Source organism: Stegastes partitus, unplaced genomic scaffold (genome assembly GCF_000690725.1).
Source record: "Stegastes partitus isolate 25-593 unplaced genomic scaffold, Stegastes_partitus-1.0.2 Scaffold66, whole genome shotgun sequence".
Lineage (NCBI taxonomy): Eukaryota > Metazoa > Chordata > Actinopteri > Pomacentridae > Stegastes > Stegastes partitus.
The window spans coordinates 442,463-458,712 of record NW_007577797.1 but is presented as its reverse complement, the minus strand read 5'-3'; the positions used below and the strand labels follow the sequence as shown (position 1 = coordinate 458,712).

At 40.2% G+C, this 16,250-nt stretch overlaps 1 protein-coding gene across 1 annotated transcript in view; it reads left to right on the top strand.

Annotated features, from left to right (window-relative positions):
* Positions 1–1,595: 1,595 nt before the first annotated feature.
* LOC103353292 (netrin receptor UNC5D-like) overlaps positions 1,596–16,250 on the top strand; it is a 194,880-nt gene continuing 180,225 nt past the window's right edge. The window contains exon 1 of the mRNA XM_008276191.1: positions 1,596–1,680. Coding sequence (XP_008274413.1) covers positions 1,596–1,680 — 85 coding nt within the window. The remainder of the gene's footprint in view (positions 1,681–16,250) is intronic.

Here is a 16,250-nt window from a genome sequence, read left to right as displayed (position 1 = left end):
TATAGATAATGGATGGATGGATGGATGTTTGAACCGGACACTGATTCTGGACAAGAACAATGTGAGGGAAACTGGCACTTTCACTTTGATGGGATTGGTTCTTTGTTTTGTATGAAACCTTGGACTTCTGAATCCTTGTTTTTGAGACTGACATTGGTACGCTTCAGTTTTAAGCTGAAAATGTTCAACCATGGTGTTGACTGCTTGTCTTTCACAATAAAAAAAAAAAAGATTTTCACCATAAAAGGCCTTTAACTAAAGAACTGAAACATTTCTCCCACCACAGCCCTTTAAAAAGAAAAACAGATGCTCCTCACTGCAGTATACAATGAATTAAAAAGCCTTTGTGGCCATTGATCTAACCACTACATATGTACCTCTGTGTATCAAAGTTACATATGTAGAAGTTTTCCTCCCATTTTTACATCCTCAGAATAGCTTAGATGTAACTCTGCACTGTTGCTTCCTCTTGAATGTGCAGATCTACTTTCATGGGATTGCTTCTTTAAGGATTGTTGTGTATGAAACCCTGGAAGTCTGAATCTTTGGTCTTTTTGTCTGAGTCATTGGTACACTGCAGTGTGGAAGAGAGAATGTCTAACAGTGGTGTTTACTGCTTGCTTTCCAGTCAATTAAAAACTAACAAACAAAAAACACAGTACTGACATATTAACAAGGCCAAAAGTAACAAATTAATCACCAGATGGGGTCTTTAAGTAAAGCATTTGAAGTATTAACCCCTAAATATGTATCTGTGCATCAAAGTTAAAGATTTATAGGGTTTGTGTTTTTTTCTTTTCTTAATTTTTTCAACCTCAAATAGGAAAAGTGCTTTTTTTCTTTAATTTCTTCCACCACATAACATTTCAAAGTAAGGGGGAAAAAAAGAAAAATGTGAGACAGTTGAGTTAAATCATTGCAAAGCTTAATTGGCAGTCGGGAGCCAATCAGAAGCTGCACAGGCTGAAAGTGGACATTAAATTTTGAAGACGATGTCACTGACGAGAGCTCGATGTGGGGCTCGATGTCAGCGGCCACGTCCACAACAGAGCCTCGGCTGTAGGTGCAAGAAAAGGAAGGAAAGAGCGTACGGACACATGTCATTCCTCAACAGGTCCGCTGGTTTGAAGAACATCTCTGTCACTCTCTTCTTCTCTCCTCTCTCTCTATCTCTCCCCCTCCCTCCCCCCCTCTCTCTCTCTTCTTCCTCCTCCACCGTAAAGCCGTGGGCTCACGCGCGCTCTGTAACGACTCCGCTCTCGCGCAGCTCAGCTCCACTCCGCACTGCGATCCACCGACCGCACGGTTCCTCTCCGGTAGCGGACACTTAACCAGCACCGACGCCCGGACCGGAGCGCTCACCGGGGCACGGGGGACGTGTTTCTAGAGGAGCCCTTCCCTCCCCTCCCCTCCCCACCTCCCCGTTTTCAGGTTTATACAAGCTACATTGATACTACAGACTGACTTTTTAAGTATTTTTTNCCCCTCCACCACCACCACCACCACCCCCACCCCCCGGAGCGGACGACAAATGCTCGACGAGCCCCGCGGCCGGTGCCTCCAGACCCGCCGGGAGGGAGACGCGCAGAGCAGTGATGGGACAGTTTTCGGGAGGATGCTACCTGACTTTTTCCATCTTCGTGCTTCTTGGTTTGCGAGTCCCGGCCACGTTAGCGAGAGGTAAGCCGCTCCGAAACCCACAGTTGGGCTGTCGGTCCTCCAGAAAGAAAACTCGAGAAGAAGGTGTGTGTGTGTGTGTGTGTGTGTGTGTGCCTCGAAGGGTGTGTTTGTGGTTTGTAGTTGGTTTGAGGTTTTAAAAAGTGGTACTCACACTGGTTTTAGCAGTTTATGTTCGTGACTGTGGAAAAAAAAAAAGTGCGACATTCTTCTTAAATGAAGCGTTTCACTTGCGTTAAGTTTGTGTTTGCGATGCGCAACACGCCGGCTCTGGTGTGTTTCAGTGATTTAGTTCTTTTCCGAGCGGTGGTTTTAAAGGTTTTAAAAGTGAGTCGAATTTCTTCGAAAGCGTACAAGTGAGGCTCGTTAAGAATGAAAATGACTTTGAGCTTCAGATACCTCCACTAAGAGGACTGCTGCTGCCCCATGGCACGTTTAACTGTCAGGGAAGAGGGAGAGCATATTCCTGTGTGTCTTCACCACACTGTACAAGACACGTTTGACAACCCACAAAGCTGCTTTTTTTTTGTTGCACATTTTTACATGACAAATCCATCACATTGGCACAATTTGGATCCAGAGCCATCTTCCCCATAAACTATTCCACTGAGCAAATAGAAGAACCGGGGAGGTTTTGCCAGCCTGTCCTATTTTGCTCAGATGGAGATGAATGCTTGATGGCTGTGAACACTTGTGCTGCTTCTGTGCTGTATATTTAAGTTGTGGATGCTTCTTATTTTAACACAGGCACAAATGTGTGTGTACCAGCTGGTTGTCCATTTGATACCAACTGTGCTTTAGTCCTGTCTAGCTGTCTTTCTAACGGATGATCCACAAACCTGCCATCTACTTAACCGGCAGCAGTGTTGTGAGCTGAGGGGACACTGAGATGTCATGCACTGTCTAAAAATGTTTCTGTAGGGTCAGTGCATAGATCATCATGAAATCTTTTCTTTTTCTTCTGGTGAATCTGTCCTGACCTATTGACATCCATTTAGCTCACATGGCAGTGGAACAAAGATGCATTTGCAAGTCAATTAGTGAACTCGCCCGAAGGTTTTCGTATTTGAATCCCAAGTTTTGAAATTAGCTTCAACTTTGGAAATTTGCATAGCATAAATATTAGATTAAGCATAAGTATCTTAAGGGCAACTTTGCATGTAAGGATCTGGAGGGTTTTGTCGTTTTTTTTCTTTTGTTTTTTAAGATAGTCTGAAAGGCATTGAGGATAACCTTTCAAAACTGGCTCTAAATTGTATTTAGATATACGACCTGCATTTCCACAGGGCTGCCTCTCCTCCTGAAACGTTGCATGATGTTTGAAAGGAGTGACCTGTGCTAGGCAGGAAAAAAAAACAATAATGTTTTGAGTGCGTGAAAGTAAAATGTGCTTGTGTGTGCAAGATGTAGTTTTTATAAGCTGCATAGTATATTTTGTAATATATCTGCCAGGTTTGCAGAGGCTCTCTACTCGGCTTAAAATGAATATTTATGTTGTGCAGCAATATGGAAATACTTTATGCAGACATGAAATGACGTGAAATGGAGAAGGCAGTCTCCACAGCAAACTGACTAAATAATGTAAAAGCACAAGTAAGTTATGGAGCAAAAGATCGGGTCTCTTGCCGCCTAAATGCACATTCTCCTCTGCACTTGGTTATTTATTTGTCAATTATAAGCCAAGTTATAATTCAGTGATCTAAATTTATTCCATACATCTTGCAAGGATGGGAGTCATAACTCATCTACAAGCATATGATTTAAAGCTTAACACACTGAGAGCATCAAGCAACGACATAACAAACTTCCCCCGAAGGAGAAGTCTACAATCAGCGCCTACAGGTGGATTCAGGGAAGAAATCGGGGTTGATGAAATGTTGAGCAGCAACGATGAACATGACAGAGATGTTTGCATTGGGACCAGTGAAGCAGCAGTGTTGGGAATGAGAGAGTACATACTGTATGTGTATATGTAAGTAGGGTACACAGCTTGACTCATCTATTTTGAAGAACTCTGGTGTAAATGGCTTTTCTCCATGACTGGCAAATTAGGGCTGCCTGACATTTAAAAAAAAAAAAAAAAAAAAAAGTGAAATTGTCACACTTGATTTTTCTGCAATATCAAAAAATACAGGAAATTCCACCAGATGACTTGAATAGCTCTATTTGTAGTAGCGATATAAATGTTCGAACAAATTAGTTGCGTTGCCTAAAGTAATACCGAAGGCGTACTCGCTTTTGGTCAGCGTCCTCCTATCTGTAGCTAAAATATTTCCATACAACTGATTTCCTTCTCCACCCAAATCTTCCTTCTCAGTGTTTCTCTCCTGTTTCTCTCTCCTAATGCTGGACCCATATGGAGCCAGCATGTCAACAAAATCTGTATATTTTTGAATAAAGTAAAATAAATAAATAAACCCAACAAACTTCATATCTATCAAACATCATATGGAAATTAGTTATGGAAAGTGGAAAGTAAGAACCGTGTGACTTTTCTTTTTGAACGAAGCATCGCAATGTTGATGTTGAAACAACGTACTGTGCAGCCCTACTGTGAACACCTTTTTTTGTGGATCATTCATGCCAAAAAATACCTTTTTGTGTTTTCAGTTGTCATATTATTTCAGCTTAAACCAACTGGAAAACATTTAGACATTTCATATTCTGATTTTTTTCCTAAAAAAAACACACAATGTTTTGTCGGTACAGATAAACACAAAGCGTTCATTTTGGTATGAAAATAACTCATTACAGGGCAAGGTTAGCAATTTTCTTTTCTCCTCTTGTTAACAAAAACCTTGAAAAGCTCAAATCAATAATATTTTGACCCCCCTGAAAACTGCTGCCTGTTTTGTCAAAGCCTGATGTAGCTTCTTCCCCTGTGCCCTGGAGCTCCATTGTTGTCCAAAAACAAAAATATTAGTGTGCCACATGGTTTCAATGGGTGACATGGTTCTTCATTATAATGAACTCGAGCCGAACACGGACACTGCATTTTGAGTCAGTTCACATGCATAATCCTGATGCTGTAAATGTGCCAAATGTGTTTCAATCTGCAGTTAAAAATGGTCCCCAACAAGGCTATTATTTACTCCCATAAAGCTACAGTGTCCAGATGTTCTAATGGCCTTTGATTTTATAAAGCTGACATCTTTAGTACTGAATGAATAGGTCTGAGGATGACTGAGCCCAACAGACAACAGGCTAACACAGTTCGTTTTGGTCTTTTTATGGGATTAGTCAGCAGCTAAGAAAAAAAAAAAGTACTGAATATTGGGAGTGTTATCCTTTCAAAATATGATCTCTACATGGTATAAATTAATTGTCTGGACTACTTCTTTAAAACATCAGTTAGGTCTTAATGGGCTATATATGGTTGCCAGGGTGAAATCAATAAATGTGCCCCCTTGGTCTGATATGACAGTGTTGAGCCATGTAACTGGCCAGCCTGAAGCAAGACATCACTCTCCCTCAACATGCAAAGAAGCAAATAGGAGCAGCAGCAGCAGCAGCCTGCCATGCTCCATGACAAATGCCTAATTGGCCTTAGATCAGCTTAGGTAGGATAACCACCACTCGAGCCTTCTTGCAACCAAAATGTCATTACATAGAAAAATATGGTCATTTCAACAGCACAGCAGCACTGCACGATGGTAGCAGAATACACAATTTCATTTAGTTTTACTATCATAAATTCCCTTTCACTTTAATAGAATTCAACGAGCTCTTAGTGGCCGAGGCTGGGTGCTGCAGCCCATGAAGCCCATTGTACCTCCTGCTGCTGCTCAAAACGTATCCTGGCTAGAGCATGGAGTAAGTGAAAAAAAAAAAAAACTCAAGAGAGAAACAGAGAGTGAGAGGGAGCGCAAGAGAGGAGGGGAATAAAGGGCAATGGAGTCATCTCTGCCATGTTTTATTTATCCCAAAAAATGACTGCCAGAATCTTTCTCAAGCTCCTGCTTTGATTTAACTGACATTTCACATGATATAAATTCACGAGCACAGTTGTGCTGGTATCCACAGTTGTTTCTATTCTGTAGGAGATCGCATGGTGGTCATATTGCCCAGTTTCGCTACTGCATTATTCAAAGAGAACCCATTTCTCCATCCAACCCATCAACCCTCTCTCCCATCATTTTCTTCCTCACATTCAGAGGGAACCAAGCTCACCCGCAGCCAAAGAAGGGTAGAAAATATTGTCTACAGGGAATAGAGAAAGCTACAGAATCAAATGTGCGGAAACATTCCTGGGAATGTAATTCAAAGAAAAGAAATTTTGCTTGGAAGGAAACATACATAACACTGATGAAGTGTGATGGCAGTCTGGCTTGGACAGAGCTACTGTAGTAATCAAATAGCAATTGTTTTTTGAGTATGGGGCATTGAGGCTTTGGAATCTCATCAATAGATCAGTTTTTATACATGGTATTCCCAGTAGAGGTAGGATTGATTGGAAGAGAATCCCTTTGTTTGCTCCAGTACAATAACAATGCTTTCATTATAAACCAGTTGATGTAACTTCACATTTCTGCTCGGTTTCATTATGGATACGTATAGATTGACGGAGCTCCTCGCTCTGCTTTACAGTCGAGTTTTGTCTTTGTTCTGCTGTGAAATTTTTTCAAAGTTATTGGATGTAGCAGGCTTAGATATTTTTTTTCTAGAGTCATCATTTATTTTGGATGCACTTATCAGGTTTTGTTGGCCTGGATCCTGATCCGTGTCCAGCAGTATTGGGTTTCTGCCGATGCTCACTACACATAATAAAAATAATTATATACATAGCAGGAGAAGATATGCAGCATTGATTAAATGTGCATATTAAAATGATAGCAGTGGCCTACTAAATTTGGCACATCGTATTTTTCACAAGGTACCTGATCCAAATAAGGTCATGGTTCGAAACTATTAAAACCGTTAAGCTTAAATTATTAAAATGAGATAAATGAAAGTTTAAGCGGGGGAATTTGACTCCTGAATTTGTTTAACGGGAGAAACATTTCAACAGATTCTGTGAAATGTTTTTGCACATTGAGAAAGGAGACATAACAAATTAATTAGAGTCACTCAAACCAGTCTTCCTAAATAATCTTTCATAGTTAGACTCTTGATTTCAATTTACATATATAATAAAATGCCCACACTGTGGAGCAGCTGCCATCAAGCAGAGCAGCAACAGTTGCAGGTTTGGTGGACGAAACGCTGTAGAGGTTTATTTTAGCCGATAAATTAAATATATCCACATCAGCTCTCTTACTGATTTACTGAGGATTCTAACACTCATACATGCGGTAGTTATACGGTGATTTAACTTTAATCATTCAGCTTCATTTATACATGCTGCAGGCTTGCACTACTACACTCACACTACACGCCCCGATGTGGAGAGACTGACAGGGTGTCAAATGTTGCCATTTCAGTTGCCTCCTGCAGATTTGCCTCTCAGCCTTGTCTCCGCAGCCTTGAAGCTTTCTCTTCGATAAGAGCTAGCATTGCTGTCATGTGTTTTCTAATAACACTGAAAGGGAAGCCTTGGAGATAACTGCCCATCCACAATGCACCATTCAATGCCTCACTTGCTAACTCAAGGGCATTGCCACAAATGCTAGATTCACACCATACACCATTCACTTCAATGCCAAGCACTCTCTTCCCACCTCTCCCTCTCTATCCTGCTTTCTTTCTCTCACTCTCACATCTCCCAGGTTGTACCTGTGGGTTGCACTGTTGTTTCCTCTAAATCGCTTTTATTTCACAAATGCCCAGTCCCTTCATCCGTTCTTGTTGTCCACTCCTCCCTTGCAAATCCTTCTGGTGTAATTTAGCTTTAGTGGATTGTTGCTGTGACAAATGTTTTGGTTCTGGTATCATTTCTCAAGTCACCTGACTGTAGGAAATAGGAGAGCTAGTCATGGTGAGGCAGAGTATGAGAGCGAGGGATGTTACAAGGAAAAAGCAGAGAGAGAGAGCGAAAGACAGATAGGAGAGTTACAGTGCAGAATACTTAAGTATCTCATGTTATCAGTAACTGCCACAGCAGTTTGTCAGTAACAGCGAGCACCTGTCACTGCTCTCCCTGATGAATTAATTTCAAGAGTAATCAAAAGCAAATGCATATTTTATGACTTAGAATTAAAGCAGGGGTTCAGCGTATATTTGCGTTGTGTGTTTACTGAGCGTTCTGCAGTGTTTTGACACGCAGAAGTGAACATGTTCATGCATGAATTTCGGCGTCAAACGAGGTATGATGAAAGTAGATCAAAAAGAACTGATTTAGGCGTCAACATTGATCTTTCTTCTTTGTGTACGATTTATCAATTTTAAATGCGGACCTCGCAGTTTAGAAATTACCATCACCACTGACCATAAAACTTAGCCTGACAGTGTTGATTTAAAACTTATTGGAAACATATCAAAAATTACAAATGTCAGGAATACATAGAGGTGAACATGTGATCAATGTCCTTGTTTTAGAACCAATTTAAGGCTCATACGCTATTCTTTATGAAAAATATGCTGCTAACGCTACAGTAGCCATTACTCCACTAGAGACCAATAAGGTCTGGTCGTGAATGTTGGAGTGATGCCTTGTGCAACCTGAGACACAGGTAATGTAAACGCACACACACATTTGTGTGAATTAAGAATGATAAGGAATAATCCATGAATTTCTGTTGATAATTTACCTGATTAAAAAATAAAACAAAACAAAAACGAAAAAACAAAAAAAACCCCAAAAAGGTAGAAGATGAGGGACGTGCGTGTCAGACAGTGGATTATACACAGGTTGTAGTACCTGGTTTCACCACCAGGTGGAGCCTCTTTATAAACACGAAAGAAGCTCGTATGCTGTTTAATACTACAGTGACTCAAGGAGGTGGACGCCCAGACTACAGGCAGTTTCCTGTTAGCAAACAAAAAAAAAAACATGGCAAGGTTAAAATTAATTTGTGAAATAAGCATTTTTGCAGTTTTCTTAAAGTCAGGCTACCTTAACCTTGGCAGTATTCGTGAAGCTGCGTGGCACATTGGATAAGAGAAACCCTTGTCAGATTAATATGTATTTTTCCGATTTTGATTTGTGCCAATTATTCAAAGGTTGCGCAGGTGAAATTTTTTATCAATTGTATAATACATAGTTTAAAATACGTGCTGTTTACTTGAACCATTCCTAAAATTTGCCATGTAATTATCTGGACAGTGTTTGGAGTAAATAATGGCTAAGTCAACCTATGAAATATTTCCCTTTGTTTCATTCATTTTAACGATTACCTGATAATTGATTGTTAACGTGGTCAACTATTGGTTAAGAAAATTGTTTAAATTTGGACAGTTTAAATGCATGCTTTTTGCATAGTGTTGCCATTTAAGATGAACTGTGCTCCCATTTAATGTTGTGGCTCTCACTTCTGTTTCATCTTTGTCCTGCTTCTGTCTCGTTAACACAGTACCTTTTGAAAGGTTGGCTAATGGTTGGGAAACAGTTTGGGTGGTTCATCCACATTTCTTATGTCTAGACTTCACTTTGTGAATTCGTGTCAGGTTAGCTCTCACTCTCCCTCCAGCGAGAAAATTCAGTGACACCACAAGCTACAGAAAAGGACTACGCCTGACTATATTTCATGCAGCCCTGTCTGTCCTCAATGGCCATTTGGTGCTTTTGTGAGTGTCAGAGATGCAGGATGGGGTTTAAGAGTCCCTCTTGGCATATGAAGCCTACATAATACCTCTCTGAAGTCATGCGTGACTGTATGTTGTAAAACCAACAAAGCTCTGTCATTCATGAAATGAAACAGAAAGTGGAATTCCATTAGCCTTTGAAGATGCCTTCTGTGTTTTTCAGAAGAAACCCTCCGTCCTGCAGACAAAGAGCGACGCTTCAGAAACAATGTCTTCGAGAAGTGCTCAGCTAAATCGCATACAATTCAAAGTTAAACTGGCAAAAATGATGATTTACACACTGTACTGCAGTAAACTTAGGGCAAACAGACTACATTAAAGACAAATGCACTTCCTTTAATCCATATTTTATGAATCAAAGAAGAAAAAAAAACAATTGTTTCTGACTAACTGCCAAAATGGTAAGTTTAAATTATTCCTCAAGAGATATAGCATTGTTATTAAAACCTCCTGGTGTTGGATATAAAAAAACAAATCTCTGATTTTAGTTCCCCCCACCAATATTATCAAAAAGACAAGCGCAGCAGTACTATCTGATTCAAAGGACAGAATAATCAGATAAAAAATAAAACACTTTTGAATGGGAAGAACTAGAAAATGTTTGCCAGCCAGCAGCCCCTTCATAACTGTATGTCAGCAGTGTATCAGGTTGACATTGTGTTTTTCCTTGAAAAATAATCAAATAAAACTGAAGAAATGAACAACAACGGATTTAATGAAGCTGAGGCTCATGAGTGTACTTCAATATTCAATGCATTATAATGAATCACCGCATGATTAAATAAGATGAATTAATTGTCAGAGCATGTTTGTATTCATTTGACCGACTGATCACTACCGCTGTCATGCTGAGCAGAAATGGCTTCACCATGTTGCAGACACTGAATCTGCAGTTTATTCTTGGAGAGAGGACATCTTGGTGGTTTCAGGTAGAAAAACATGCTTCTTGCTGAGCAAAAGGAGTGAAGTTCATGGGACAAAAGGCACACCTGTGTTGAGAAGAGCTGTTTAAAGCCACACTGTGACTCACTGCACCTATTCTCTTTAGCTATCTGTCTTTGCTGTCTCTTTTTTGTTTTTGTCTGGCAGTGAAAAGCAAGTTTATTTGATAAGAGGGCACAGTCTTCAACAATCACTAGTTCTGAGCTCACTAAACAGCCTGTGCAGCTCATCTCTCAGCTTGGCTGCGGTGTCATCACCTTTACGGGTGTTCTTCATCTGCTCTTTGACCCTTAGAGCCATGAAAAGCAAACACTGGTCAGCTGTTCGTGCTGTCTTTGGCAGCCATTGTTTCTGTTGAAGATCTTTTTTCTCTTCATCTGCTCAGTAGAAAAATTACGTGGTTCGGTCAGAACTGCACACTTTCTCCTCTTTTTCTGTTGCTTCAGCTCCATCTTGTCTACCACTCAAATCAAATCAAATCAAATCAAATCAAATCAAATCAAGTTTATTGTCATTTTGCTGTGCATACACAATAGTACAGGCAAGATGAGAGAGTGTTTCTTCAGGATCATTTAATTAATAAGTTTTGCGGAATGCACGGAAGACACTAAACTTAAATCACTCTTGCTGTCTCCTGAAAGGGCCGCTGCGTCCATGTGCACCGCCATCATGTTGAACATGGCGAACCTCTTCAGGTCCTGGTAGGTCTTCAGGGACACAAAGACAGACATGATGGTGTGACGATGGTGAAGCTGCAGATGCTGCCCAGAGCTAGCTGTCTGTCTGTCCAGCCGGAATAATGTCATGGAGCCATGTTTCTGTTAAAGCAAACACACAGCATTCTTTCCACTCTCTGCGGGTTTCTCTCAGCAAACGTAGCTCGTCCAGCTTGTTGTGGAGGGAGCGGACATTGGAGAGTAGTAGCGACGGTACTGCTGGTCTGGAGGGGTTAGCCTTTAGCCTAGCATGGATCTCTTCCCCCTCGTTTGTTTATGTTGCACCGTTTGTGCTTCCTCCTCTCTCGGGTAACTGCTGGCGTAGTCTCCAGTCAGACTCTGTGTTGGTGTAGTATGTCCACATCACAACCGATTGCTGTAATTCCAGCGCTGTTCACTGTCCTGACGCCCAGCAATGTCTCCCGGCCACAAGTTTTGCGGCATAAACGCCTGGGGATAGACAAGACACTCAAAATGTTCACTTTTGTTGTCTCCTGAAGGGGACGTCTATGCACGCCACCATCACCATGGCAACTTCAAACTGCCCACTTCATGGCAAATTCAGCCATTTACTCAGAGTGTCCATAATCCCAGTGTTTCTGTTATTTCTGTGTGAGTAGATAGTGATTTGCATTGCATTTGATAATGATTTTCACCTATTCTTAATCTCATGTTGGTCTCGTGCTGTTTTCTTCGCTACATGACCCCCAGTGGTCTTTGCCTGTTGGTTGATTACTCTCATTATATTGTATTAAATATGAATTTAAATGAGGAAGCCTACATTCTACTTGCACCACAGATTTACATGTAGAGAGAAGTATTTGAACATTTTGAAAAACAATATTAAAAAAATGTAAATATTAAATAATTGTATTTACATTCCTCAGGGCCGTGTTGTCATTGGTTAATATCTCAAACAGTTGAATTTAAATGTTCATCCACACGTCTGGTTGTGTGTTTTCTCCAGCTCTCTGACGACCGTTGCAAGGTTATGCATGTGTAACTTTGATGAGGTTCCCCTTTAACCAAGGACTTCCCATTGTCATTAAGACAGATAACATCTATTGTGTGCATCGATGTGGCTACATTCATTTAAGGACTGCTTTTGTTTCACCCCTGAGACGGCAGAATCAATAAATAGCTTTGGCTATTTTTGCTTCATTTAATCTTAGTTGATTGCTGATTTAGTCAAAATCAACCCCAAGCTTTTATATATATTTTCTGTTTGTATTTTATATATGTATATATAAAGCAACAACAATGAATTGAAGTTATATTTATCCCAGTAGTAAGTACTTCTGCGCAGCCTGCTGCCTCCGAGCTATAGAAGTCCATTTAGTCATATTGTCTCACTGTGCAATATGATCTGTTATTGGAGGCAACACGAGGATTGTAACCTCAACTACAGCTTGGTGTTGGACAGACGTCATGCTGGTGCACCCAATTGCATATTTAAACTGCTTTCCACAAGCTGAGAGGAATAAACACATTTTCCGTCCCAACTGGTCCGGCTCATCCAGAGATTGAACAGAAACAGGCGTCTTTCAAAGAAGTCTCATCTGACTGACACTAGAATGGCACATCTTAATCATTCACAGTTTGGCTTAAAGTAGATTTTACAACAGGTTACTAGGAAAAGTCATAAACACATACAACAAATGATTTTTCATGTGTTGTTCATGGTAAATGTTGTGATTCAGCTGCTTGAGTGCTTCTGCATTCAATGAAGCTTTATGCTGAGTGATGTTATCTCTACAGTTTACATTTATTACTTTTATAACAGCACAGCTTTGTTGTCAAAAGTCACAGCTGAAATAGGTGTGAAACACTGCGTATTAGAGGGTAAAATATCTACAGTATTTCTGCTGGATGACTCTTGGAATTGTCAGCCTGTCATGGTCTCCAACCAGAGCATACACATGTACTGACAAGGCCCATATTCAAAGCATTGAATTGTAGAAGCATCTGAAATTGAAATGTCAGGTTGAAATGAACATGCTGTGAATTAGAATGTGGAAATAGAAAAGACAAGCTTTTGTGCAGCAGCACCTTGTGTCGACGTTCTTGTGCGCATTGTGTTTACTGACTGTGTCCAAAGCCTTGATACCAGAGTGGAGAAAAAACCTGCATTTTCTACAGAAAACAGTCAAGGTTTTCTTCTGTGAGGCATCATAATGAGAGTGCAGCAGTGGTCTCATTCTCCCACTCCTAATCAGTTATCTTGAGATCTGCTAATATCTAGGTATCCTTCTCGTTTTCCTGTGTATGTGTGTGCTGTATAGCTGTAATCCAAAACAAGGCCTGATAAAATGAGAGGATAAAACCCAATTACCCAGTAGGCAGTCCTGAGTCATCTCCCATTTGTTCCAGCCATTGTCTTCTCTGTCTACTTCTCTTTATCTCGATTTGTATGGTTTACTCAAAGACCCCACCAGCTGATTGTAATCTGTAGGTGAAAAGAAATGAGATAAAAAAATGTGAAGACGAAAGTGAAGTGATAGAGTGAGCTAATCGATGGCAAGCAGTTTGCACACAGGGATTCTCTTTTCTCTTCAGTGTAATCTTCCAGTGTGATTGTGAAGTTTGTGTGCGCCAAGCTTCTGAGGGGACCAATTAAGGAGCGGCGGGGCAGGAGTCTGAACTGCTGGCTCTCCTAATAGCCTACGGGCTGGAGTGGTCCTGATCCATAGTCAGTCGATAGCACAAGCCTCTCTAGTCTCAGCCAATGAAAGCCAACAATCATATTCAATGTGGCAAAGAAAAAGTCAGAATGGAATAAAGATTCTTGCACGTGCGCGGATATTTATTTCCTTGATTCTGCATTTCCCACCACATTGCAGTAAGATAATATATCCTATTTATTTTATCAATGTGAGACCACAGCATGATTTTGACCTTTGTAAAAGATGTGAGAATCTTCCTTCTCTTTATGCTATAAGCACCCCATCTGACTGCAAGTGTATGTGTATTCATTTTCGGCTAGATTCAGTTTGTTTATGTCCTTCCTGCTAGCTAAAGACACCATTTATTGTAGCCCTCACACACTGGGGGAATATACTTCTGACATTCAGCTCTCTCTCTGCTGACCTACAAGGTGTATGATAACCTACAGGAACAGTGGGTTTGTTTTCAAGGCTAATGGAGAACACTCCCAAGACGAAGCAGAAGCCGATGATGTTATGACCCATCTCAAAGGCATTCTGTTCACTCTTAGCAATTTCCCTCTAGATGGGTTAGAGTCCATAATATAATGTGATGGATTTAATTTAATCAATAGCCATAGATATCATTTACCAAGTTGTTCAAATGCAGCACACTTTAAATTACAGGGCTAAGTGCGTGCCTCTGAGTGTGCTGCACTGCATGTGTGCAGACTTGGATTGCTGCATTGCATTCTGATAAATGACTGCTGGAGAATAAGTGCTGTTGTTCTTTCTTCTCACCAATTTCAACATTTCTGTCATAGTTTCTTATTCTACCTGTTACTGATGTGATTTATTTTTTTTCTTTCTATGACCCATAACGAGGGCTGACACATAAAAAATGTCTTGGACGTTCATTCCTTTTCGCTGTTCCCTAACTACTCTGTAACACAGAGGAAAGTGAAAGAAGAAAGAAAGAGAGCTATCTTTAATAACAAGAAAACATTGTGATGTAATGCATTTTTTAAGAGTTTTGAACATAAAAGATCCTTCTTGTTTTTCTGTAACTGTGGAGTCTGAGTATAGCATAGTTAGTGTTCTGTCTTGACCTCGTAGTCTTGATTTCAGGACTTAGTAAATTTTGAACGTTTTATTTTTCTGTAACTCATTTTTGCGATTTAACTTTCTTCAGTTAAGCCAATTCGACAAAATTATGCACAATTTAGTCCTGTGAACCCTAAGCTTAAAATTGTAATTAAAAAACACTGTATTCCACGTCTCATTCAAACATTTGCAAAACGCAACTTTTTTGCACTTAACAAATTTTGTAAAGCCAAAAAAAGATGTGTTTGTCAGTGCAACCAAGAAGCCATTAGTGACTCAGTGACTCAGCTGTGATCAATTAAACATATACAGTATGTAGAGTCTAGAGTTGGGAATCTTTGGGCACCTCACGATTCGATAACGATTACGACTCAGGGGCTACGATTCGATTGTAAAATGATTATTGATGCATCTTTAATTTATGTATATTGATGCACTTTTTACAACGCACATTTCTTTTTTTCTCGCTGAATAAGCATTCATCACTTGCAATTTTTTAAAAACAGTGCATTTGTAATAAGAAACAAGAGTTGAATTCATTTCCATTATATTTTATTAAACTAATGGAAATGCGTGCAAACTGGAAAGTTACAAAATTTGTGCAATACAGTGATGAGGGTGGCAGCTTTCTAATTGCTCCCTTGATTGTTCTGTGGTCGGTAACGCCACTAGTAGCCACAGCAACAACAGCCTGCCGTCTCCCCCGACTCGTCCGTCAGGTGGAATCGAGCTACATGGCTTCTCATGTTTGTTGTGTTGCCAAAGTATTTTATTTTAGCCCAACACAGCTTACATATAACATGGCTCTTGTCCAGTTCACTTCCGCCGTCGACGTTGTAGAAGCCGAAGTGTTTCCACACATCTGCTTTTAAATTAGGAGGAGCTGTTCGGATCTCATGGTGAGGTGGGTGGCGGTCAGCCATGTTTGTTTTCCTCTGTGCGCGTGTTGTTGTGTCCGCATCCCAAAGTGTCCCGGAAATGGCGTGTTTCGTGCTTCTTAGTTCTGCATTATTTAGATCCTTCTGTATTACTTCAACAGATTTAAATAAGCAAAATTTGGATGTTTGTGAATTGATTCAGACACGTCCATGCCCGAATCGTGAACATCTATGAATCCGAAATTTCCCCACCCCAAGTAGAGTCACCATTTTTCGTTCTAATGCTAACACCTGTAGACACAAATATGTTGTACCTATTTATTCTAAGGTTTTTGATTTTTGTAAAATAAGTAATGAAGTTAATTCAACTTAAGATTTTTTTTGTTTGTTTGTTTTTGTGTTAAGTTTTTGAGTTCTTTTTACTTGTAGCCATAGTTGTGCTGTTTCCATTGGGGTAAAGGACTTTGCATTGTGGTGAGAAATGACTCTCTTGGGGTGTAGAGGGTTAACTTACAGGGATAGGGAACTGTGACCATGGTGACTAGTCTGCATAGGCAGCTAGCATTTTTTCTATGCAAGGCTACAATAATATAATATAATATAATATAATA